Source organism: Thunnus albacares, chromosome 17, assembly GCF_914725855.1.
Source record: "Thunnus albacares chromosome 17, fThuAlb1.1, whole genome shotgun sequence".
NCBI classification, from domain to species: Eukaryota; Metazoa; Chordata; class Actinopteri; order Scombriformes; family Scombridae; genus Thunnus; species Thunnus albacares.
Window position 1 is genome coordinate 14362066 of NC_058122.1, and position 25569 is coordinate 14387634.

The 25569-nt window shown below is 41.7% G+C and overlaps 2 protein-coding genes across 6 annotated transcripts; both read right to left on the reverse strand.

Annotated features, from left to right (window-relative positions):
- Nucleotides 1–28: 28 nt before the first annotated feature.
- Nucleotides 29–18807, reverse strand: LOC122966310 (testis-expressed protein 2-like). Of its 4 annotated transcripts, XM_044330402.1 has the most exons (17): nt 18521–18807; nt 16987–17181; nt 15928–16090; nt 11717–14910; nt 11414–11525; nt 6902–8229; nt 5793–5993; nt 5116–5395; nt 4803–4990; nt 4487–4579; nt 4024–4224; nt 3215–3314; nt 2664–2796; nt 2418–2555; nt 1096–1305; nt 862–982; nt 29–755 (listed from the first exon to the last, which is right to left on the reverse strand). In XM_044330402.1, exons 6-17 carry the CDS (start codon nt 8108–8110, stop codon nt 609–611), a joined length of 3021 nt encoding a protein of 1006 aa, XP_044186337.1. In that variant the 5' UTR covers nt 8111–8229; nt 11414–11525; nt 11717–14910; nt 15928–16090; nt 16987–17181; nt 18521–18807; the 3' UTR covers nt 29–608. The 4 variants fall into 4 exon arrangements, with proteins under 4 accessions (XP_044186337.1, XP_044186336.1, XP_044186338.1 ...); XM_044330401.1 differs by lacking the exon at nt 11414–11525; XM_044330403.1 differs by lacking the exon at nt 11414–11525 and having other exon boundaries at nt 15913–16090.
- A 953-nt stretch (nt 18808–19760) lies between these two features.
- On the reverse strand, nt 19761–23381 carry LOC122966311 (zinc finger protein 436-like). Of its 2 annotated transcripts, none has more exons than XM_044330406.1 (2): nt 23096–23381; nt 19761–22751 (listed from the first exon to the last, which is right to left on the reverse strand). In XM_044330406.1, exons 1-2 carry the CDS (start codon nt 23277–23279, stop codon nt 21559–21561), a joined length of 1377 nt encoding a protein of 458 aa, XP_044186341.1. In that variant the 5' UTR covers nt 23280–23381; the 3' UTR covers nt 19761–21558. The 2 variants fall into 2 exon arrangements, with proteins under 2 accessions (XP_044186341.1, XP_044186342.1); XM_044330407.1 differs by lacking the exon at nt 23096–23381 and adding an exon at nt 22861–23033.
- Between the last annotated feature and the right edge of the window lie 2188 nt (nt 23382–25569).

The following is a 25569-nucleotide window of genomic DNA, read 5'->3' on the forward strand; positions in this document are numbered from 1 at the left end:
AGTTCATTCGAAGAAAAGAGCTACACAATTTTTGAACAGATATTTATTGTTCAGAAATAAATAAGCGAGAACATCTGGACTGTTCCAAAACAACATGCACCAACGTAGATTGGTTCAACAGAACTCTCCATGTTTTTCAGTTTGTTCAACCCCACATGACCATAACCATGATAAGAGGTTTAGAAAATGGATGGATGGATAGTTTGTTCAAGCAGTAACTCTTTTACACAGTAATCATCAACAACACCTTGTTTTTGTGCAGTTAACACATCCAGTTTTCAGTATTTCATCTTTTATCAGTGTTAATGTTGAAGAAAAACATTTGGAAAGCTGGTTTTTAATGTCCTCTCATTGCTGCTAGAATAGATACAGCTCAATTTTCTTCACAGTAGAGGGCACCTTAGCACCATCCTCACAATCCAGATCACTGCGGTGCTTAGCCTGCCGCCAGGACACATCCCATCCTGCACTGGTTACAATGAACACACTCAGGATCAACACTGAGCCCAGCTGCAGCAGCCTTAGAATCCATTACATGATTCGTGACAATAGCTGCATAATGGCCATGTTTACACCATGCATGTCCCATCTAAGGCCTCAAGGGGGCATTACTCTGACATGTACTCCTGGGACTCCATGGAGGACTGGTGGGATGAGGAGTGGATTGAAGAATGACAGGATGCAGGTGGGTTGTCCAGGCCAGATGTCATCAGGGGCAGATATAAATCATCCATATTGGGCATGACAAACACTTTCTGATGAAAAGATATATGATAAATATGGTTAAACATTAGGTTTAACTGTTTTTAATGATAAAAACTTATAATATTTCCCTGTAAATAAATTTATTGATGCACTCACCTGGAACTCACACTGCAGTTTTTTCTCAATCCACTCAGTGACATGGGTGAAGGTGACCTCCCTCTCCCCGAGCATGGGACGCACATGAAGGTCTAACCTGGGAGGCACTTGGAAACTGTACCTGAGAGGGCAGAATGAGAGACAGACTGCGTGTGAGAAACAAAGAAAGAAATATAGAAAGCAAACAATTCACATTTAACCTGCGGCATGAAAGAGGACAAGGAAACTCAATACCATATCCTGTCAGTAGGTGGAGGTGGGATATTGATGGCCAGAGTTCCAGAGAGTTCCAGGACCTCAACGCTGAGCATCAGAGGCATGTTGGACACCTCAGCTATCTTCTTCTTGATGTACTCGTTCTCTGTGGCCTTCTGAAAGTATTTGGACTTTGCTATTTTGTCCACAAATCTCAGGATCTTCCTGCTTGTGCTGCCACCAGTGTGCCTGGGAAAAATTAGCACAAGGGCTGAAATGTTACTTTGAAAATGAGTGTGAGTGGGAAACTGACTGCAGCCCTGGTGCTTCACATGCAAGTATTTTCTATTTCTACAAGTAAATGTTACTTTTAGACATTAAAATAGCATGTTGATTGTGTATCATCCAGTTTCCTATACTTTATACACTTAGCGTAACTTAGTGTTATAAAGAGTAGATCTGCAGTTGCGCCAGTGCTTTAGGTTGGAAGTGGTTGGAAATGCCCCAGTTAGTGTTGTCATATCAGGCATTCTCCATCAGCCATCAAAGGGTGAACATCATATGGAAATTACTGTATTTACTACTATTTTTTTGGCTTGTAAATACTATTTATGTCAACATCCAAGCAATAGTTTCAACTGTGTTTTTCTGAAATCTACCATATATCTGAGTTAGTGTCAATCAGTCGTTCCCAGACTGTTTCTGCCATGCCCCCATTCATTCATGACCCCAAGAACATTAACAGTGTCTTTCTTTTCTCACATTTCTCATTAGCTTCTGTGGTGCAAATGAAAAATGCAAATTAAACTTTTGCCTTTCCCAAAGTAACAGCATTTTCGCAGCAGACATTTTGATTTGTCATTGCAGGGGATGGGAAGGTGGAACTAATAATCTTAACGACACTGCATTCCAACAATTATCGCAATGCAGTGCAGCGCAGGAATGAATAATAAGTTGTTACACCTGTTTATGACAAGTCAAAATGTCTGACTTTTTTGCTTTTTTGCAGGAAAATACAGATCTGCTGTGACCAAATATGAGGTGGCCACAAGTGCAACATACTTCAGAAATTATAGTGCAGTAACAGTTTTGTGACTTATGTGTGTATTTGATGCCTGTAGTAGCAAATAGACCCTTTCACTGACAACATTTTGCCATGTCATAGCAGGAAATCATGGGTGTAAATAATAAAATTAAGGATATATGTGTTACATTTAAGGTGCCTGGTATTGTGCATTCACTGTCATGCTTGAAAACAGAGGAGCTATCATTAATGTTATTACTAACATCTGTTTTTCTCTTCCTGCTTTGACAAGTGAAAATCTTTGCAGTGAAAAAGCCCTATAAATGTGTTAACTTACCCATCAGCTGCTACCACTGTGCTCTTATCTCCCACAGACCCCTGGGGCTCAGAAGGAGGGACTTCTTCTTCATCAGACGAGCCTGCGCTGGATGACTCTTCATCACTATCAGCCAGTATACACAGCCTGGGTTTTGAGCTGAAAAACATACCAGAGGTGCCTCTTAAGACCCTCCTTATGTACGCCTCCGTCTCCACACCTTCTCTGAACATACACTGAGGAACATGAAACTGAGATGGGCCTCACCCTACTTGTGGGGTCTCTGGAACACTGTGAACTTCATCCTCTCCCTCTTTACCCAGCTTACACAGGTTCATCTTAGTCTCCAGGGTCATCTGAAGGCAGCCTGTGTACACTAGCTCCAGCTCCAACCACAGGCCTGGGAGACAGAGATAGAGAAAGAGCTGACAGGTACTAGGTAATGCTTCAGATTTCTTAATGTACTTTGTCCTAAAGCTGGAGTTTGTTTTGGATCTTTTCTTGAGCTGGTCTGGCACAGTGTTGTTACAAATGGGACATTAGAGCAGGAGAGGATAGCTCTGGCATGTTATTGTTGGTTGAGCTTAGTCAAGGCTAAGAGGATTGCTAATCGCTTAGGTAGGAGACAATGGAAAGCTTTCAGGGCGGGCATGACAAACTCTGTAATGAAACAAATGAGATCATGGCCTAAGCTAACTGCAGAAGTGTTTCTGATAGAGACTGTCAGGTAAATCTTATCGGGCGACTCCACCACATGTGTAATGGTATAAAAAGGAAAAAACTAAACTAAACAGAAAAAAGAGTAAATATAAATGTACCTCTTCGATCCAGTGTAGGTTTGGCGGTGCTGAGGACCTGGGGGAGGCAGGTGCCCATGTCCAGATCAGCCAGAGTCAGCTCATTCATAAAGTACGGCAACTACAATGAGATAAACAGCACCTTTAAGAAGTTAACATGCTGCTTTCATGCCACACATAAAAACTCCAAAAGGAGAGGAAGAGGAGAAGCTCCGTATAGGTAGCTAATTACCTTAAACAAATTGGGTCAGGGTTAGGGGAAGCCTACGATGAGCGTTAGTGTGTGCGCAGGAGAGATGGGAGAGAGCGGAGTAAAACGAATGGTGTGTGTCAAAGAGGAGAGCAGGAAATGAGTAATGGGATGCCGCGGTGCCATCAGTGCTCCTGTACTCACTCCCACCTCCTGCCTTTGGAAAAAGAGGGAGTGCATTATCAGCAGACTCTCAAACACACACACACACACACTGAAGGGATCCGCAGTGTTGATGTGCCTAATGTCATGTGTTTTGAGCTTGTGCACAAACCAGCGCTGACGTTCAGGTCGAATCATTCAGTGACACAATTTGTAGAGCTCTGACCTGCAGTAAACTCACTGTCGCCTGCTCTTAAAGCAGCCACATTAGTCATTATGACACTGATGATCCTGTTGGCGATAGTGTGAAAATGAATGTGCACATGAAAAGAATTGTTTTATCAGCCAAGGACTTCAGTTTCTGACTAGCCTTGAAAAATAAATGAAACTCCCTATCAATCGTTATGTGAGTCATGCGAAAAACAGCATATATCAAAACACCACCCACTTACACTCCATATTTTCATATTAACCTCACCTTGATCTTGGTGAGTTTCTTCTGGATCTTGTGCGCCACCTGATCGGTCCAGTACTTCTCCCGGAGAAAGTCCCAGAAGATCCTGCCCACCAGGGAGTTCACCCAGGTGGGCTGCCCCTCTGCAGAGTACCCCCCTGCCTCTGAGCCTGCACTTGACTCAGCTCCAGTTTGACCTCCAGAACTGTGCTCTTCATTGTGAATCTGCAGGAAATAAGAGAGTCATAATGGAACCACAGTGAGTCATTAGGAGTCATATGTTTATTTCAGGGGTGCAAGCTTCAATTTCTTTACCACATCTATCTTATTCTATCCTCAAGCCACATGCTCATACTGATTCTGCACTTACCTCCCATAAGCATAACAACAGACTGTCTCTTTGTGGGGGGCCAATCCCAAACCAGGATTAGTGGCTCAGTCTGGTGTGCTGCAGACGCACCACAGTCAGTTCCTATTAATATCTTACCAGCCAGGTGACATCTGATATTTCTGCATTTTTACATTTGGTCTGGTCAGCAAGGATTTGTACGGCTGAGCCAGCATCCTGAACAAGGTTGGTCTGTGCAGAGCAGAACAATGGAACAGTAGCTGATATTGACTGGCTGTGATCAATAGGAGTGATGTAGAGTATTAGCATGACATCCAAAGGGTAAGTAGAGCAGAGACAAAGTCTTGATTGCTGCTCACAACGGACAGGGCCATGTTCAATTCAAAGTTTTTGTACAACCGCCAGTTGACACAATGCTAGATCTAAAAACTAAATAAAAGTGTTTTTCATTGACCTTTTTGTGGGTTGTGGGGCTTCCTTTATCACTGTGGCAGGGGCTGGGTGTGGGATTGCAACTCTCTGAGCCAATCAGTTGTGTCATATAGGTGCTGTAGTCCAAGAGCGTTCTAGCTCGCATGGCCCCTAGCAGATCGTGCAGCTCCTCTGTGCTTTCTTTAACGGCATCTCCACCACACGGCATGTCTGAAATGACAGACAGGAAGTCAGTGAGCAGAAGGAGCTGGTAAATATAACTCTCTGCTCCATATATGCAGTATTTGCAGCAGCTCAACAGCTCCCAATCAGCATGGACCAAATCATCCTCTTACCCGTATTCTCCTTGCTGCTCACACTGCTCCTGGCTCCAGCCCTGGAGGCAGACAGGAAGTGCTGGAACCACTCCTCCTTCTCTCTTCCTGTGCGGCCAAACAGATAGAGGATGACAGGAAGATGGTGGTCTGGTACAGTGTGTCTCTCTCCTCTTTCTTCCTCCTCCTGCCCTTCGATCAGACTCTCTTCCCCTACCTCCCCCTCAGCCAGAGTGATGCAGATGGGGTATTTCTTGTTCCACACCCTCTTGCGAGCCAAACCAGGAGGTACAAGAGACACCTGGGATGAAAGTTAACAAAATGGTATGATAAAGGAAAATCTTTTTTTAATGTATATTTTCTTTCTAAAAGAGAGTTATTCTATTTGTTCAGCATTGCCAAACATTCCTCACATTGATTAGATTGTGTGTACGCTTTATTCTATTATCTGAGTGGCAGCTACTCTGGCCTTCATCTCAGATAGAAGCCAGGTCATGTTTATTCAGAGCATCATCACTTCACTCGTTGTCCCTGTGGGTCTTTCACCTCCGTGTTCGATGACAAAGTGAGTGCAGAGAGATGAGAGTGAAGAGTTCAGGCGAGAGGTCACCTTGCCTCTCTCTTTTCCTCCCCTCTGAGGGACATGCCTGCTCTCCTGGGACTCATAAATGAGAATTTTTTTTTGCAGACACACTGACCTTACAGTTAGCCAGCTGGTAGGTGCACGAGCGCAAAAATGTGGCCTCATGGGGCATCTCGTCGAATGCTGCCCACCGGGGGATGTTGGCACGTGGGTATGCCAGGCGCAGCCAGCTGCCCTCCAGGGTGACATAGACAGAGTGCGTGATGGAGGGGTGAAACATCTCAGGGTCGTAGATTTGTGTCTCATTCATCCAGCCCTGGAGGAAAATTATGAAGGCGTTTAATCCAAAAGGATCAAAACAGCAATCCGCAGCAGACACGGTTTGGTTTTGCATATTTCTGAACATCAGTCACAAATTACTTCATATTTCCATTTTAGAATTGAAATATAATGATGGCAATATTTGGGTGCACCAAGGCAACCAGTAAAGATGTCAGCCTAGCAAAGACCAGGCCAATTAAGCAGTGCAAACTGTGTCAATACAGCTCAGCAGGAGGGGAAACAAGAGACATGGCAGAATATATCTGTCTCATTTAACACTGTGGATGTGTATTTGAAATAGCCCACAGCCTGCTGTTAGTAACCCCTCTATCCTCATAAACATCACCTCAGCTGAACCTGCTAACTCTGCGTTTGTAGAGGCAGCCAACCCCTCTCTCAGCAGAGCTGTCAATAAGTGCTTTGGGAAAGCTATTATCAAAATAACCTGCTCTTTAAATGCTGAACCTGCTGTGCCCGAGGATATTTTTTTATGCAGTAATTACCTCAGAACTAATCCATTAAGCACTGCTGATTGCAATCTTTATTGCTATCCAATGCTTAATACGGCTGCTGTTGTTGTTTGTTTTGATTTTAATCTCATCCTGCAGAACACACATTAGAGCTTGAGCCAAATTTCCATGTAGCCAAATTGTTAACAGGAAAACAGGAAGTACCTGGGAACAGCAACAGAGTTTTCGCTGCATATTGAAGAAAAGTGGGAGTCAATATGTTCATATGCAGATATGTGTTGGTTCTTTTTTTTTTTAAGAATCTGAATGTCAATTAAAATAAAGTTTTTTCAACTAAAGAACAACTTAGAAGTCAGACATACTTGCTTGATGCTGCTCTTACATGTAAATGCATGCATATGTTTCTCTATACTATATTCTGCTCATTGTTTACCTCAAGGATTTCTGGATCTGTACACTTTCCATCTAGTGGATCCATGTTCAGGGCCCTGGCCTTGCAGAAAGGAGAGTTTCTTCTGGCAGATGAGCGACGCGGGGCAAACATGAACACTACCACCAGCCCCAAAATAAAGCCACATGCGACCCCCACAGACAGACCTGTCACATAGGAGGGTAGGGGCAGCACAAAGAACCCATAAGCTAGAAGTCCAACAGGGAAGAGCCAGTGAAGAGGCAATGATGAACCTGGGATCATGCCCCGAGACTGTTTGAAAGTTCTCTGGTGTGCCCCTCTGGATCCATTCTGGAGCTCCACCACCTGAATCATGTCTCCATAAGTGCGGATCTCTAAATTACTGTCTCTGCTGTGATGTTCTGGGGAAACAGAAGATTTTATTAAGGAGCCCTTTTGGAGTCTTCTAAGAGGAGTGTCACGCACACTTCTCTGCTCTCCATCAGGTCTCCTCCGGTACCTAAGGTCTCCATCTTCACTGCCCCCCTCTCTTCCACTGCTTCCTTGGGAGGTTGGTGAATCTCCCACACCAGAAGCCCTGCCCTGCTTGGGGCTGCCGGAGCTTTCGTCCCCCATGATCTTACTCAGCATGCTCAGGGGATCCTGCATGGCCTCAGAAAACTTCCTCCGCGTGTCCTCCAGCTCAGCGATCAGCGAGCTGCCCCGGGGCTCAGTGGGAGACAAGCTGCCCGTGGATGTCGGTGATGCCCAGCCATCGTTCTCATTCAGTCTTCCTGCTTCAGGCCTGGCCTCGGGGATCTTTGGCTGGGTAAGCTGTTTCCAAGGATGCAAATGCAGCTTAGAGTCAGACTTGGAGAGGTTGACCTCCGGCTCAACCCGGCGGGAGATCTCCGTGCTCAGGGACTTGACCAGGCTGAGCAGAGGTTTGCCTCTTAGAGAGCTGCTCTCTCTAGGCTCCAGATCTGTGGAGGAGGATTTGACCAGGTTGGTGGTGACAAGCAGGCCTGCTGATGATGCCGACAGGTCAGCTAAAGATCCTGGAGAGGAGGGGGAGTGAGGCAGGAAGAGAGGCTGGGAGCGGTGGCTTTGGCTCAGTTCCAAATCCATTCCCAGGCTGAGTTCAGCTCGGCTCTCCCTTTCTTGAGGTTTGTCTTTGGAAAAAGCCACGGTTGGACCCTCATCGTGGCCGTCCAGGCTGAAGATGAGCTTACTCTCCTCCATGCTGGCCATCAACCAGGAGCTATAATGAGAATGTGGTCAACCGAATGGAGCAGTTGTCCTCCAAAACATGGAGCATGGTGCTGATGTAGTCTTGGAACGTCATAGCCTAAAGTTCATCATATTGGATCCTGGAAATGTAGAGAGGAAATGATTATTTTAACAGCTACATTTTTTTTTTTTTACCAACAACATAACCTTTAATGACAGCATGACATTTAACATTAAGCCTCCCTGCTTCTTGTTCACCTGCTGCTCTGACCTTCTTTCTTGTTTCCTTCTTCCCTCTCACTTTTCTAATTTTCTCTCCCCTCTCACTCTTTGACCTTTCTTTCTAATCTCTTCCGCGCTCGCTCCTTTGTCCTCTTTACTGTTGCTCTGAATGCGTACAGGGAACCTTGTGTGTCTCACTCTGTGTGTGCCGTCAATTCATATGAAGTCAGAGTCTGAGGTAGAGGTAGGGCTTTGTTTCTGGAAACATTAAGCACAGAGAGTCACAGATAATCCCAAATTACGTAGATGCAATTATCCGATCCATTAGCCATGATCCATCGGGATGTGTACGCCTATTGCACATTTGTCTTGTATTAGGAGCCCCAGAAGATGCCCAGTACAACAGCAGCCTTTGTCATTTAAAGTATTTGTGCAGTTTTCTTCTCTTGCAGTTTTCTTCTCGTGCAGTTTTCTTCTCTTGCATCTGGCCTGCAGAAGTTGTAGAATTCAATTACATCCTCTTCTCATTTACATCATCTCATCATATTGTTCTAGATGGTTCAGGGATTCAAAACAGTAACTTTTCAATAACAAACTCACTTCTATAAACTCATGACTACCTGAGGTTTGATTGAAGTGAAACACAGGAGAAAAACTTCATCTGTGATAGCATCTGCTTACACGGATGAGGAAAGTGAACACATGCTGCCGTTTCCTGTGTCTTGAACTTGTGATGTAGAACCAAATAAGTGTGCACACACTCGACCAAGCAGTCAAGATGAATGTATATGCATGCACACTCACTTCAGCTATGTTTGTGTACTCAAAATGCATACTGGCTTTTTATTATTTACTGAGCTCTCTCACTCAACTAGAGATATCATAACTCCATGGCATGAATATTAACCAGGCAAACAAGCTGTTTTCTTTCCAGCCATACCCTGACCACTGTCCATTATGCCTTCAAAAGCATGACAATTAGACACTCCCTCGGGAAATCTTTAAGCTTTAAGAGCATATGGACTATAACAAGCCCTTCACTGCTTGTTTACATGTGACAATCACTGACGTGCATCACAGCAGGCGTGCTGCACAGCCCATTTCACCATGAGTCAATAGCTACAGTACAATCCAGACCGAGAGTGGATTAACTGTAATCCTCAATATTAAAGAGGCTTTACGACAGGAAATTAAGACACTTGGGACATAAAACACTGGAATGAATGAGCAATCAATGTGTCTTTCAATTTCAGATACACTGTAAGATAAATTTTCATCCACTTGAGCTCGCTGTCAGCCACACACACCACATAATGCAGTGTCACAATCAGATACAAGACGGCTTTATGTGCAATAGAAAGTCACTGTGCAAAGTAAGAAAACTGATAAATATCAGTAAGAGCTGAGTTTATGCAACATAATCCACCAACAGAGGAAATATGTGTATTCTTAACCTCAAGATACAATTGAAAGCTCTGGAAAAAGCTAGTATGTGGACCTTGAATTAACTTTTGTGTTCCTATTTTAGTAAATTAGCTGATATTTGTTTCTTGTCATCTTCTTCTTGTTCACGGAGAAAACCCTGTGGCCAGATTCGTCACACAACAGAAGATAAAACAGAGGGAGATAATATTGTCACAAACTACTTTTCCTGCCATATAGTGGACACATTTTAACAACAAACCACAACACAGCTATGACACGTAGGCAATGGATGGCCATTGTCCAGCAAATTATAAATTCCAACCGCAACCTGGACGAAACAATTTTCGAGGCCACAGTAGTCATTTCTTATCATGTAGCTCACGTAATTGAATTTTTTCTTCCTGCCTGCACCTTTATCTCTCTTCTCACTTCTCTGCACACTGTTCATAAGAAGAGATATTCATTTTAGCACAAATAGCACCGACCTGCTGGGCTGTTTGTCAAATCTAATTAACCAAAAGCGCTGCTCTGCAGGTCCTTAAGCTGCTCCAGGCAGCCCTGCATTACCCTAATCAATTTCTCCTTTGGAGTCAATTTGAATTGGTTCATGCTGACAGGGAGAGGAAAACCTTTGCTGCTCAGTGGAATATGTAGACAGCAGGGATTTGGCAGCTTTCCAGTCAGTAAGGTGGATTAATTTTTGCAGAAACAAGAAAGAAAAGAAATACAAACCATCAGAGGACACAGGAGTTTGGGAGGGGAAAGTCTAGAAATCCAGTTTTTGGTGGAAAAGTGGAAAGTGAGGCAGATTGCTCTCTAATATTTAGTAAAGGATGATTTTAAACATGCAATTAAATGTTTTTAACTGAAAGACTGAAAGTGGGATCTGTAATGAACACCTTTTTGCAACTGGAGTGAGCAAGTGGGGAAGTAACAGTTTTACAGAAAAGTGCTGCAATCTGGTCCAGTTAAACTGCATGCATGCACTGCAACCGCATTCTCCATGACAGAAGTCAACTTATCAAATCAATCATTATCAAGAAAAGTCATATCATTTTAATATAACTACAGAGCATCACTGTATATAAGTACAACACTTTGACTTGTAAATGAAAAAGTAATTTGGGTGACAGTGTCAGACAAAACTAAGTGGCTGGTTGTGGTTGCTATAACAACAGTTAATGAAGTTAAATGGAGTCATTCTTGAGAGCAAGGTATTACTCTCTACCAGACATTTTTTAATGTATTATAGGACTTATTAAATAAAAAGGGCCTTATGCCAAAGTCTATCTCTTCTCTATCATGTGAAATTGATTCTTACAAGACAAATGGGAAAGTGTCATTAGATCCTGTGTAGCCACTTGTAAAAAAAAATGGGGCAGGTAGATTCAAGAGGCTGTCAACAAGTAGATAGTAGTGGATCACTTCAAACTGATTAAAATTGAGAGGGAGAAACTACACGAACAGCTGAAAATCCCACTTTTATCCCTGACGTTAGCATGCATGGGAGTGAATCCTGCCAAAAAAAAAAAACATGTCTATCCACCTCTGTCTGTCCTCCATTTGGCTTTTCTATCCTGGCTTGACAAGGATAATAGGATCTGTCCTGAATATATATTAAAACCCAATATCATAAGGACTGTCCGTGATTTTTTTCAATTCATTTCCATGACATACCTGTGCTTAATCCTGTCCCTGTCCTCACACTACCACTTGACCCAGATGACTGACACATTTGGCACTAGGCTGTGTTTGGGGTATCACATGGTCAGTGTTGATGAAGCTGTACCTGATGTAATTGAGCAAATCATTAAGACAATATCTCCAGGGCTAAAAGTGGTTGATTATCTATTCAGGGCTCTCTCCATCACTAAATGAGCCCCATTTTTGCGCATTAAACTTTTTTTTCCCAAGGCCGTAATGCAAAGTATTTTTTTTGCTGTAGGTGTTTACAGCTACCAGTAACACCAACACACTCACCTGAATCTGACATGTCTGACCAGCTGCTACTGTGATATCGGTGACAGAGGCTGGAAGATGTCCACGGTAAAGAAGGCGCCGGTTTGTGCAGAAATGTGCTCCAAATGCAGGCTGCAGTCATCAGTCTAGATGCTGCAGAGTGCGGTGTGCCGCACACGGGGACGCGCACCATCCACAAGCCGCAGGCAGCAAGTATTCATTAAACTTCACTTAGATTGTGTCCAGTCTTTGTTGCAAAAATCGCCCAAAAAACTCCTTCTCCTCATTCAAACTAACTGTTTAGCTTTCAGATACGCGCGTCAGAAGCGTCGCCACCGTTTGACATAGCTCCTTCCTTTCCGCGTCAGGAGGCGTCAACGCAATACAGAATAATGTGATTATTAGAGTCCTGGCTGCCGACCGGACGACACTCTAATCCAGATTAGACCTCAGAGGCCGTCAGTTGACAGAGCGACTCGTCCTCTCTCTCTCTCTCTCTCTCCTCTGCACTCAGCGTCAAAACACAGACTGAGCTCAACTCTCTCCCTCTCTGACACCGCAGTCCTGTACGCAGACTTATGTAATTGCACGACCTGGAAAAATTCATGCCTGAGTTGCTGCTAAAAAGCCTCTTATTTAAAAGCCACTACGAGATCACAGCGGGCAAATGTTCAAAACACCCCTGAGATCTATACGTGGTTTATTTAGACAATAGTCTTTACTGAATTCTACATTGAGCATCTCACTATTGGGATTTGCAAACTATCTCTGTTGCCTGTGATCATTAAGTTTGCATATGTGGTTGAAAGGAATACATGCAGAGTGACAGAGAAAGATTAAAGTGGAAAGAGGGGACATCATCTGGGTTTTGAGTTTTGGGATGTTTATGGATGCTGCTCATCTGAAATCATCATGCACAGAGGGAATAACCTGCTGGCCTTGTATGACTAACATTTAATTGGCTGCAGTTTTCTCTCATAATTGTCTGGATATATTTAGACGTAGTGGATTCCTGCTTACTATAATTATTGCTGCGTGAGCAAGAATCCATAAAATAACATGCAGTTTTGAAATCACATCCATTGATGGTGCTGTTACCAATCTGTATTTCCATTATTAGTGGCATATATTACCTGTTTTCACATGATGTTTGAAGGCGGTGCTATATGGGCAAACGATATAAAAGATATGTAGTAAGTGTTGCCATTAACCACAAAACAATCTTAAATTGATCTGAATAAAATCCAGTTAATCTGTTTTCAAGCTAAAGAACCACTTATTCGGTTCATTTCTTTCCTTTATTAGACAAACTGGTTGGTTAACTTCACATTTGTCCCAGTAGAAATGACTGGTAGCCAGATGAAGACTGGGACTGTGCTGTTGGAAGGTGTGAAGGTACCAACGTCGCTGCATGCATAATGTTGACGGTGTGCAGTAGATGGGTTCCCTCTATCAACTAGTGTTTCTGACAGCTGTGAGCATCATGTGCCCCTCAAACTCATACAGAATGACTCTGGTGTGAGTGCTGCCACCTGTTGGCTAAACTGTAGAAAAAGAAATCCCTCTTGTAGAGCAGCAGGGTGAGACAGCCGCTGGCCCTTAATGTAAGTAAGCATGCTCTGTCCTATAAGTGGCCCTATTTTTTATTGATAAAAAGTATTATGGAGAATATGAATTAATTAATTCCAAACTGGCTTCATGCACAGACATTTGTTCTTGCCTCAGTCTTAGTTCAAGATAAACTGCATTTGTTAACATCTGACTTTTTTCCATCATCCGTGCAAGATCAGACTCCTGCAGTATTATGGGTACATTTTGAAATCAACAAACAACATAATGATCTACATATGCAGTGAATACTGCTATGAAGTCTTTAATTTTCCATATCGGTACAGAGAGAATAGAGTTTTCACACAGTTTTAAAGGTGGAGTATTCAGCAGATGGGTGGAACAACACAGATGGAGCATTATTCTCTTAAATGATACATTTGAGCAAAACGGCACATTGAAATGCAAAGCGTCAATGATGCATTTAAGCTGCTTTACCTAAAAACTCTTATCCATAGTCAGAACCTGGGGTCTTTCCCTCCATGTTGGAGGTCACTCTGCTGTGTGTGCATTCTTATGTTGAGTCAGCTGTTCCCTCTGACAAAAAAACTGATCACAAATATCGCAGGTGTAGGGTTTTTCTCCTGAAAAACGTTTCATGTGTGTTTTCAGGTGACCGCTGGTGTGAAAGAGTTTCCCGCACGAGCTGCAACAATACGGTCTCTCTCCCGTGTGTGACCGCCTGTGAACTCTAAGGTTCTGGCTCTGACTGAATCCTTTCCCACAGATATCGCAGTGATATGGTCTCACCCCAGAATGGGTCCTCACGTGCACAACCAGATGCTCTTTCCGGACAAACGTTTTCCCACAGTCTTGACATTTAAAGTCTTTAATTCCTGCGTGTATTTTCGAATGCATTTGTAGGCAACTGGAGCTTGTAAACGTCTTGCCGCAAACGTCACAAACGAGGCGTTTGCTGCAAGCACTTTGCAAATTACTCAGAAGCTCCTTTGCAGACTCATTTGTCTTATGTGTGTTTATGTGTTTCATTAAAGGACGGATGTACTGAAAGCCTTTTCCGCACACAGGACACAAACTGCGGTCTTTTTGAGTTTTAGCAGGAGAATCTCCATCGGGCGACATCTGATCCACGCTGCCATTTTGTCTTTGCAAAACCTTCACTTTCCGTTTCCTCGTCTTTGTCTGCGCTCCTTTGCTCTGCACCCAGTCCTCATCGCTGTCAGTTTCCTCACTCTGATCCTCAGAGCAGTCTGAAGAGACCGGCTGCATTTCATAAGTCGCTTGTGTGTCGGGCTCATCTTGCTCACTTTTCACAACTTCAGGAGAAGTAAAAATAACCTGCTGTGTTTGACTGTCATCCTCAAGATCCTCCTGCTCCTCTTTTATCCTGGATATGTTTAAGTCTGTCTGAACCAGGCAGTAGTTCCCATTATAATTTTCTGTATGTGTTTGACTGTTATCCCCAAGTTCCTCCTGCTCTTCTTTTATCCTGGATATATTGAAGTCTGTCTGAGCAGGGCAGTAGTTCCCATCATCATTTTCTGTATCTGCGCTGGTTTGAGGCTCTGCTGGTGTTGAGGATTCATGGTTCTCCTGCGGCACTTCCTCTGCAGTCACAGTACTGTTGGTCAGTGGAGGCTCTGTAGCTACAAAGGAGATAAAAGCAAATGTTGACAGGCTGATGTTTGAAAGGAAAGAGGGAGAAGGAGAGAGACAGGTAGATACTTGGGATTATAGAGCTGGAATGATTAGTGGGTAAATCAATTAGTTGACCGACAGAAAATTCACCTTTAACACTTTTGCTAATTGTTTTTATTTGTTAAAGTTATATTTTAAGCAGAAATGCCAAAAGTTCACAGGTTACAGCTTCTCAAATAAAGAAAATATGTGCTGGTAGTGGTGATAGTAAACTGATAATCTATGGGTTTGGGGCTGCTGGACAGACTAAATAAACAATGTCAAACTTGATCTAATAAAAACTCTGACAGTTTATAGACCGAACAGTTAATTATTGATGAAACTGTATTTGTGCAATTTGCGCATATACAGTGTTGATATTGAATTGGACACAGCAGGGAAAAGTGGGGGAGGTTTGAATGTGTTGGAGAATAATCTTGATTGATTGATTGATATTAATTTCTGAAATGTTCTTTCCTGCAGTGTGTCTACTGAGAGAAATGTTGCTCTTGAATTTTTAAAATAAAAATCTTCAGTGCAGCACAAATTAAATTCTAGTCATGTCCTTTGTCTTGGTGTCTGTCCCTGGACAGATGCTATTATTCGGTGCGTGACATGTGATTAGAGCACAAAACTGTTTGCTGTACAAGAACACGTCAGAACCATTGAAGGAGATGTATTACTACTATGGAATAAATCAAGACTAAATATTCAACATCAAACTGCCAGGACACATTTAAAGACAGATGGGTAACCAGGGCTACATCTTCATCCTAAGCCATGTTGTTCACATGTTAACAAATATTAGCATTTTTTTAAACTGCTTTGCCAGATGCAAATGTATGTTGTTAGTAAAGCTTGACATCTTTTTATTACTGTCTTTTTTCTTTTTAAATTTATTCTCAAATCAATCCAGGATTCACTAACAAGCAGTCATTCAAAGGACTCTCAGGTGAAAATATAGCACGCACATTTGTGTACATTACCATAAAGAAGACTTTCATAAATCTTCTTTATATTGACGAGGGCATCCTTAGCATCTTCAGTGTCCATTTGCCATGGACAGAAGCATTCAGCTAAAAAACCATTTGTAGTTCTCCTGGCAAGGAGGAGGATTGGATGTCGCTCTAAAAGTTCCCACTTGTGGAGCTGGAACAAAATTAACACAAAATCATAAGAGTGAAAATTGGAAACATAACTACAAGTTCAGAGATCTGAGAAAAACAATGTTTTACGCTTTGATACCATTGAGAGTCCAAGTGAAGTAACTATTAACAGTTTCTTAGTAGTAATGTCAACAAAAAAAAACACACTTGAAAGCTTCGAATTCAGTGAGAGACAAGAGAAAAATTGCAAGCTTCTATGTATCTGTTCATCTGAAAGCTCTGCTACTGCTACACACAGGATATCAGACACCATCAGATATGGACAAGGGACAAGCTCAGAATTCAAATTATAAAATGAAAATGTTCCTTTTCAAGTTTTTGCTTCTAGACTACGCATTTGAAAGTTGCTTAAATGAATCCTGCATGCTATTACATAGTTTCTATGACTAACATCTTAACTCTTAAACAGCTTTGGATTAATGCAATAACATAACTCATCCATGTTGATGGTCAACTAGATTGGTTTCCAGTTATTGTGGATAACACAGTACTTTTTATTCCATCCCAAGTCTTTTCTATTATACTTTCCAATGTTTTGCATAGTCATAGGTGGACCACGCTGCAAAGCATTTTATTATACAGTACACTGTACAATATGTGTGACTTTGCACACAAAAAAAACTATTACTGAACTTTTGTTGTCTTAAACTACTTAACTTACATTACATAAAATGCAGTAATCAGGCATTGATCTGTACTTAATGCATCAACTAAATTGAGAATACAGGATTGTCTTGCACAATGAAAGAAGGATGAATGTTGGAATGCTGAAAAAGTCAATGATGTAACAGCAACATAGCAATGTGTACGTGAATATAAAGATCAGGGATTATGTACTTACTATTTTATGACCACCGTCTGAAAGAAAAAAAAACCTACCAGTAGATTTGTTGCATCATATACTTTGTTAACGCTGCAGTTTTTTTTCTGCCTCTCTTTCCAGTCAAGGGCAACTTTTTTCTTGCGTTTTTCAAGTTTTTGCTTGTAAGGCTGCTTGGCACCACAGTGCTGACACGTCTTGCTGGCTACCCCGATTTTTTCCTTACAGATGTGGCATTCTTTTTGAGTAGGCATCTGGAGAAAGACACATAAATAATGATTGGAACACTGCATGCTGTGTTATGAGGGGATAAGAAATTCATTTTCCTACCCGTACTATGTTGACAAGAGTCATGGTCTTTAGAAGCCTTAGACCTTAGAAGATCTTGTCTACACAGTGGCCTAACTTGTTTGCCTTCAAAGAAAGCTGCTACATTATAATACTACTCAGTACCTGGTTCCCCGAATTTTCTTTTTTATAAAGTCAATACATAATAACTGTATTTGTGGTAGTCTTCTAGAGGAAGAGGGCTCAATAAGAAGTCTGAGATCAAATGTAAGAATAAATGCTTGTTATAGAATTAAAAAATACCTATTGAGAATGACATACGTGAGGTGTTATTCTAACAAATGCATTCATCCTAAAAACATTCACATAGTCACATGTAACTGACTGGTGTCAGACTTCTGTGACCCATCAGATTCTAGCTATGTTGCTATTGGAAAGGTTTTATCATGTACTAAAATTTGACAGCTGTTACCAAACACAATGCCTGCATAGATTTTAGATAGGATCATAGATATTGATGGGTGTAAAGAAAAAAAAGGATTATATAGAGACGGTCACATTTTCAAATGACTGTCTGTAAAGGATTACCCACACCTGTCAATATCTGGTCGATCAAGTAGCATCACACAATCAACGCCAAAATCAAACGTCCTATCAAAACGTGTCACCTTACACAAAACTATAAGTACCGTGTTTGGTAAATACAGCTTGTGATGTATGATAATAACGTTTACAGTGGCCGTAAATCGACATCAGATTACAGAAACTGATGGGTCACAGAATTTGGTTTAACACCTGCTGTGTCTTTTCTATTCCTGGCTTTGCAGCTGTACCTGTCTTGACGTCATCTAAAATCAATGTCGTTCCAGCAAACCATTTCGTGTAACTGTGAGGGTTTACACCATTTATTATCTTTTTATACAGTCTATGGTTTAAACGCACATAACGTTAGACATCGTTATCTAACGTTATGTTAAGCTACTTCTTCGTTGTCCTTCGAAATTATAATACTTTCCCTGTAACAATAAGCGATCTCCTTCGATTAACTATCGTGAAAACGGATATTATTTAAAGTAACGTTTAATACACACACACACACATTATACGGTTATAATTTCCATGCTAGCTGACTTCTCCAAAGATAACTTTTGGCTAAGTTAGCTCTTATAATGTTATTCACAGGTAAACATACTACCAACAGTAATCTTAGTTACTATATTAGACGGCGAAACGGCACAAAAAGACACTGACTACATATTCTATTGTTCTTAAATTATTTTATATTACTGTTTACTGACAACTTACCTTTAACAGATGCTGTGAACCGTCTCTGCCTTCAGTCACAACTCAAGCGTGTGCGCGTTGTAGACTATCCGGGTGCTGCACTGCCCTCGCAGTTGAGTTCCGCCTTTTTCGTTCCGTCAACATCACGTTATTAACTAAATCTTACACTCTTCTCACACTTAAAATGAACTAAATCATGATTTAATTTCATTTAACGAAACAGACTTGGCAGCAATGAAATACGATATTCATAAGTAGTTTTAATTGGTGTATATAATCATCTGAAAATAAGAGTAGTGTTTTCGTTACCTTAGAATGGGCCCTTTATCTACTTGGGAAGCGGGTCCCCATGGAGGCCGCCATGTTTCTACGGGAGCCCAGAACGGACCAAGCAAACACTGACTCTAGAGAGGGCCTTTCACGTTTTAAGCGTAGTGGGAGGGGAGGTGTATTCATTTGGTTGCAATCTGCAACCTCACTGCTAGATGCCATTAAATCTTACACACTGTGTTATTATGGATCCCACTGCTTTTCTTGACATGTGGTATGTGGTGTTGAATAATGAGAAACATTAATTCTGAAGGACTATGAGTTAACAGTTTGAGTCAAGCGTAGAGGCTGTATTATGTGTAGCATGGAAATGTTGATTTTGGCACCTCACTATTATTTTAAGAAAGGACATGAAAAATTGTGAATCTGTCCTTTAACTCACAGAGGGCTTTCAGTTTATGGTAACATGCAGGCACTTAGGAGTGGTAGTTGATGTAATAAAATAGATTTTCGCTCTAGTGGAAGCACTTCATTCTTTCCCAAATTTACCATCATGCTGTGATGTTTGTCAAGCCATAATGTTGGTAAGGTAAATCTGCATTTACCATCCAGAATATCTGCATAAAGTTAAAACTCCTTGCTTGTCAGAGTAGAAAAAGCACAGGTGGAATTAATAACATTAATGATGTCTATACTCCAGCATTGTGGTATCATGCAGGCTCACTCACAGACATAGCTTACTCGGGTAATTAACGGAATGGAGCCATTGTTCATGTTATTAACACTTGTGTTTTTCCTGCTTTGAAAGATCAAAATGTTTACCGTGAAAAGTGTCTATCAGATCTGGTGTAATAATAGATCCGCAGTACATCTTTAGTACCATGTAGCTTCATGCTGAACATTAGATGTTTAGACTGACTGGGGGATAACATCAGTGAAGCTATTTCTAGTCAGTGGCCACAGCCAGGAAAAGATAAACAAACTGCTCTAATGTGATATGAAAGGATATTTATTGTCCCCATTATGGAAATTTGGTTTCACCATATGAACCACCATTAGAAGACATTACACAGAAAAATATACAAAAATACATACATAAAATGTGAGAAAAGAACAGCTCCACAGGTGCTGCTCTGCACTTGGATCATCCAAGTGTTTTAACCCATTTTGACTGTCTTGTAAAGTGCCAAAACATTTCAGCAGTCTAAATCATACTGAACAGAAACCTTGGGGGATCTATGACCATAATTAGACAGCGAGAGAACAGATAAAATACTTCTTCAAATTGTTCTTCCAAATGAGTCGTCACAACACGACATTCACATTGTTACAGATGTGTCTGTGTGCTAATGGGGGAAAAATATTTCCTTGGCAGATGCAGTGCAAAGCCTTAATGAGGCTACCTGGCGAATTGAAAGTGGGCTTAAACTTAATTTGGTTTTAGATCAGTGTATGTAAATCACAGAAATTGGTGCAAATAACTTGACTGAGCATTAGAAACCCAGTTCAAATGTCTGTTTTATTAAAAGATTATTGCAACAAAAATAAAATAAATAATAAATATTTAATAAATTTTAGTCATTTGGTTGATTCAAAATACCCCAAAACATCATATTGCACATTTTTTCCTCACAGATATTACAACTGTGTGACATGATTCCTGCTTCAGGGCTGTATTGCACAAGAAATGATGTGAATGCAGCTCAGGTTGTAGAGCAGGTTGGTGCTTCCCCAACTCCTCCTTTACATATGTTGAAGTATGGAGCAAAACACTGAAACCCAAATTGCTCCTGATGTGTGTGTATTTAAAAAACACACTAAGTTGCTTTGGACAAATGTTAAAAGCATGGTCACACACAACAGTATACAATATGTACTGCTCTATAATGAAAACTGAAAATTTGACACAATTTATTTTGCTGATATTCAATATTGGCCCACAAATGAATCAAACTGCTCATGTCAAACAGCTGAAGCTCCGAAACACCCACACAGGTGTCTGACTGATTAGACCCAATCCCAGCACTGAGCGGGCATGTGTGGTCCAGTTTGATTAGACCACTACTCTGGACTGTATGGGCATCTACACTGTCATGGGTAGACAAAGTTCAACCAGACTGAACACTGCACAAATCAAAGGGTTCAATTCACGACCACCCTGAACAATGCAGAGCGAAATCTAATGTGACTGCACCTTTATTTTTGTTGAACTAACAAGGAAAGGACAACCGACTTTATCGTTCTTATTAGTACACAGAGATTGGTGATGGGCATGTACCGTAACGTCCAGCACAGATGTAACTACTAAGTAGGTCTAAGAGGTCTAGTCAGCCACAGTAATTGAAAACACCTGTGTGGCTGAGCAGGGCCTTTAAGGTGGGACAGTTTTACAGCTCTGTGATTCCAATTGGTGCATGAAATGTAAAAACCTCACCAACTATTCATGACAGCTCTGCCCAACTTCAACCTGTGGAAAGAAAAAGGTGACTGAGTGTTCACTGTGAGGAGACTTATTTAAAGCATGTCTCAAATCTATGCATGCTGGCTTTCATACCGCCTCAGCAGCATGTACTGAAACCAGTAACTGCATGATGTGAACAAAATTGAACTAAAAACTCATGGTAGGCTTTCTGAAAAGGCTGGCAATAATACATAATCATATGTGATTTGTTGTTAATTGGTTAACCCTGGTGGTTAAACCCAAAGATGGCAAACAGGTGCCATGCATGTAAACCTTTCTTGTCTAGCTTATGAGCTCACAAGCTCTCAAATGACCCTTCTTGTTCATTTCACTCAGTGGCTGCTTTCTCATGAGTTTGCAGGTGCACCTTCAGATTAGGCGCAAACCTGTATCTCATACCACAAACATGGCAGCCATACGGCCTCTCTCCTGTATGCGTTGTCCTGTGTCTAGTCATCTGTCCACTTTGACGAAAACGTTTACCACAAATGTCACATGGGTACGGTTTTTCTCCTGAATGGTATCTCATGTGTGTTTTGAGGTGACTGCTAGTGTTAAAAAGTTTGCCACACATGCTACAATGATAAGGTCTCTCCCCTGAATGACTCCTTTTATGAATTGTGAGGTTTTGGCTCTGACTGAATGCTTTTCCACAGATATCACAGTGATATGGTTTTTCTCCAGAATGGGTCCTCACGTGCACGATCAGGTGCTCTCTCCGGTAAAATGTTTTGCCACATTCCTGACACACAAACTCTTTTATGCCTGTGTGTATTTTCCCGTGTAGCCGGAGACAGCGGTTATTGGCAAAAGTCTTGCCACAGACATCACAAAAATAAACTTTGTTGTGATGACCTTTCAAATGCGTTATCAGCTCTTTTGTTGACTGGTATGTTATCCCGCAAACAGTGCAATCGATTTTCTTCTCATGTGTTTTTATGTGTTTCATCAAAGAGCCGATGTACTGAAATCCCTTGCCACACAAATGGCAAAAGCTGCGGTCCTTTTGACTTTTAGCTGAAGAATTCTCATAAGGCAACTCTGCTTGGCTCTTCTTATTAACACTGCCACTTTGTCCTTGCAACATCTTTGCTTTCTGTATCACCATTTCCGTCTGTTCTCCTTTGCTGTTCACCCAATCCTCATCACTGTCATTGTTCTCACTCTGAGCTGCAGAGCAGTCTGAAGAAACTGGCTGCATTTCATAAGTTCCTTGTGTTTCTGGCAGATCATGCTCATTTTTCACAACTTCAGGAGAGGGAAAATTAGCCTCCTGTGTGTGACTGTCATTCCAAGGTTCCTCCTGCTCCTCTTTGATCTCAGACATCTTGAAGTCTGTCTCCACCAGGCAGTAGTTCCAGTTATTATTATCTGGATCTGAGTTGGTTTGAGAGGGTCCTGGGACCTCAGCACTCAGGCTGAAGTTACACTCCTCTGGGGTCGACGGTCCTGGATTTTCCTGCAGCAGTGAGGACTCACATTCGTCTCCAGGTTCCACGGTGCTGCTGGTCAGTGAACTCTCTGCAGGTGCAAAAGAGATGGAGGGACGTGTTACCCAACAGCTTAATGTTTCCATTGCAATCGATTTTCTACTAGATTCTAACAGACACACATGATATAAAACTCTTACTTCTGCATGGGCACTCTTTTCTTCTAAATGTTCCTGGAAAAGTGCTGTTCACTGCTATTTCTACTGCAGTAGAGCACGTACAGTACTTTAAGTGGATTACGTATGCCCGTGTACGCATGCGTGGACAAGCAGACGCAACATCCATAGCTATATAAACCTACTTTTTCGCCACTGAATGTGTAGGTTATTCTGGCAAACGCTACGTAAACTGCACAGTAAACAAGGGTTCCCAAACCTGTTTTTTTTCGCAGAAGGCCCAGCTGGTGTCGCACACTTTCCACCTCCTCTTTAGATCGACTAACTTCGGCTTCGTACAGAGCTAACGTTATGGTTTTCTCCACCTCTCCGAGAATCTCCTCCGCCGCTGCGTACAGCCGCTGGTGAACAAACGACCTCAGCTGAAACATTGTGGTGTCCATGTCTCAGGGGAGAGACACGACACAGAAGCATTAAAATATAGGAGACAGATAAACTCAGCTAACGTTGGCTGAAAGCTGTCAAACCAGCTGCAGCCTGCGACCCGTCAATTGACAAAATAGGACTTCCGCTGTGACTCGTTCGGAATAAAAGTGTCAGCTCCAAAAACACAAAAAACTAAACCCACCTCTTTCTAAATATCAGCGCCACCACTCAATTATGACGATTTTCACAAATAATAAAAAATTCAAGAGTGCAGTTAAACTTCATAATCACCGAAAAGAAAGTGACCCTGACACGCTCCATAACAAAGCCCTCACCTAGAGAAACCCTGTGAGAGAAGCCAGCTGGTTCAGGCACTCTGTTCACAAACACCAGTGAAGCCTCCATACAGTAACCCCATTAGTCTAAACCAAATTATAAGAAAACAAAAAGGAAACTATTTGACACATTGAAAAGAATCAACCAAAAACCAGAGCAAACTGGAATGCTATTTGACCCTAAACAGAGAATACTCAGTGGCAGATACCCGGCCGCAGTGACCAGTCCACAACTAAGGAGGGAATGCTTTTATTCTAGAAGCTCGAACACTCAAACCGGAAGTCGCATTATACCAATGGAATGTTTACGCTTACCTTGACCGTTAACTTTAACTATGCCAAGCAGGGAGGCTGACGCTAGAAAATTTCATAGGGGGGGGGGCTTAAAGTAGAGATGCCAGGATCCTCCTAGTGGCACTGGCAGGTAGTGGCACCTCAGTGGCAGCCTGTGGCGTCTCAGTGGCAACCACAGGCCCGCTACAGGAGTGCAGCAGTAGCTAGTGGCACTCTTGTGGCAGCTAGTGGCACTCCTGTAGCAGCTAGTGGCACTCCCATGGCAGCTAGCATCTAGTGGCACTCTGGTGGCATTACATTGCTTTTTCGTGTTCTGTGTGAAAGTGCTTATGACAAAAACAACAGTGCGAAATAAAATATATTGTTGTGTGAATTAATTGCATTAAAAAAAAAACACCCCTGATGTGTAAAGGTCTTGCAACAGGTGTATTATGTTGAAATCTGTGATTGTTCATTTTGAACCATTACTATTATGTATTACACTGCAATAGACCACCCAACTAATTAGTTTCCTTCTAAAAGTAACATTGTGTACCAAACTGAATTGAGGTTTTCCAAAGTGAGAGGGGTTGAATACTTTTGCAAATAGCAGTGATTTAGCAGGGGGGTTGAACATATTTCTAAGGCACTGTATGCATATCACATTCTCATTTGGGGCTGAGATCCCCTAAAGATGTGATCCTAGAATTACCCGTCTTATCTTGTTTAATGTGTGCATGAAGAAGTGCTTTATCTTTGAAGGAGAGGTTACTTCACCAAGGAGAACGGAGCAGGTATGTCACCTCAACCCAGAAGTGCCAGATTTATGCTCGTTGTAGATCAATACTTTTGCACATTTGTTGCAACTAACAAAGTCCAATTTATTACCATCTTTGCCAGTAACAATGTCAGACTTGTCTTACTTTACTTTTTAATTGTCACAACCTGCTTTGATCTTGTTTTTAACTTTATTTGTTGACTCCATCCTCCTGGTTAGTGCTAGCTAAATCTCCGACCTGCATTTTTTTGACCACCCACTTCCACCCACAGCAAAGTTAAAAAGCTCCAGCGAGATTTGTGTTGGGTCCGGCGGGATCCCAATCCTAATGCAGTCTTCAGTAATCATGCAGTAATCATTTTTCCTGTTCATACTGGCCATTAACAGATCCATTTAAAATGCACTTACAGTGATGTGAGTGATGGGGGACAAAAATTACATTTAAAGTTAATCTAAAGCTTCAGCCATCCAAAAAGGTTAAATCAAGTGGACATCTTTCAAAGTTAGTCTGTTTAATGCTTAATTCCCCTTTTTTGTAACTATCTTTCCACTGCAGCTCAACAGGGAAACACTGTCTGGGGAAACACAAAGAGGGAATTTTATGCTAAAGCAACTGTAACTGTGGAAGATATCCACTTGGTTTGACTAACTCAGACAGCTGAAACCTCATATAAGCTTCAGATAAATTTTTAATGCAATTTAGCACAAAATGAGGACTGTGGATTTTGTCCCCCACCACTTACATTGGAAGCGCTTTAAGGGATCCTTTAATGGCCAGTATTAGCAGGAGGAATGATTGCAGCAATAGTGTTCGATGTTCATTTGCACACCTGACTACTGGAAAAATAACAGACTTGTTGCCAATCTATTGTTTAATATTTAACTCATCTGTCTAGCAAACAGTTTAAGATGTTCAAAGCC

What these genes read in the sequence shown, in the direction of transcription:
- LOC122966310 (XM_044330401.1), bottom strand. Translation starts at nt 8,110, where the DNA reads ATGGCCAGCATGGAGGAGAGTAAGCTCATCTTCAGCCTGGACGGCCAC. An exon ending in AGAAACTCACCAAGATCAAG is followed by an intron (nt 3,315 to 4,023) that starts GTGAGGTTAATA and finishes ATCTCATTGTAG; the next exon opens with TTGCCGTACTTTATGAATGA. An exon ending in CCACCTACTGACAGGATATG is followed by an intron (nt 983 to 1,095) that starts GTATTGAGTTTC and finishes CTGCCCTCTCAG; the next exon opens with GTACAGTTTCCAAGTGCCTC.
- LOC122966311 (XM_044330406.1), bottom strand. Translation starts at nt 23,279, where the DNA reads ATGGACACCACAATGTTTCAGCTGAGGTCGTTTGTTCACCAGCGGCTG. An exon ending in CCTTCTGCGAAAAAAAACAG is followed by an intron (nt 22,752 to 23,095) that starts GTTTGGGAACCC and finishes TTGCACCTGCAG; the next exon opens with AGAGTTCACTGACCAGCAGC.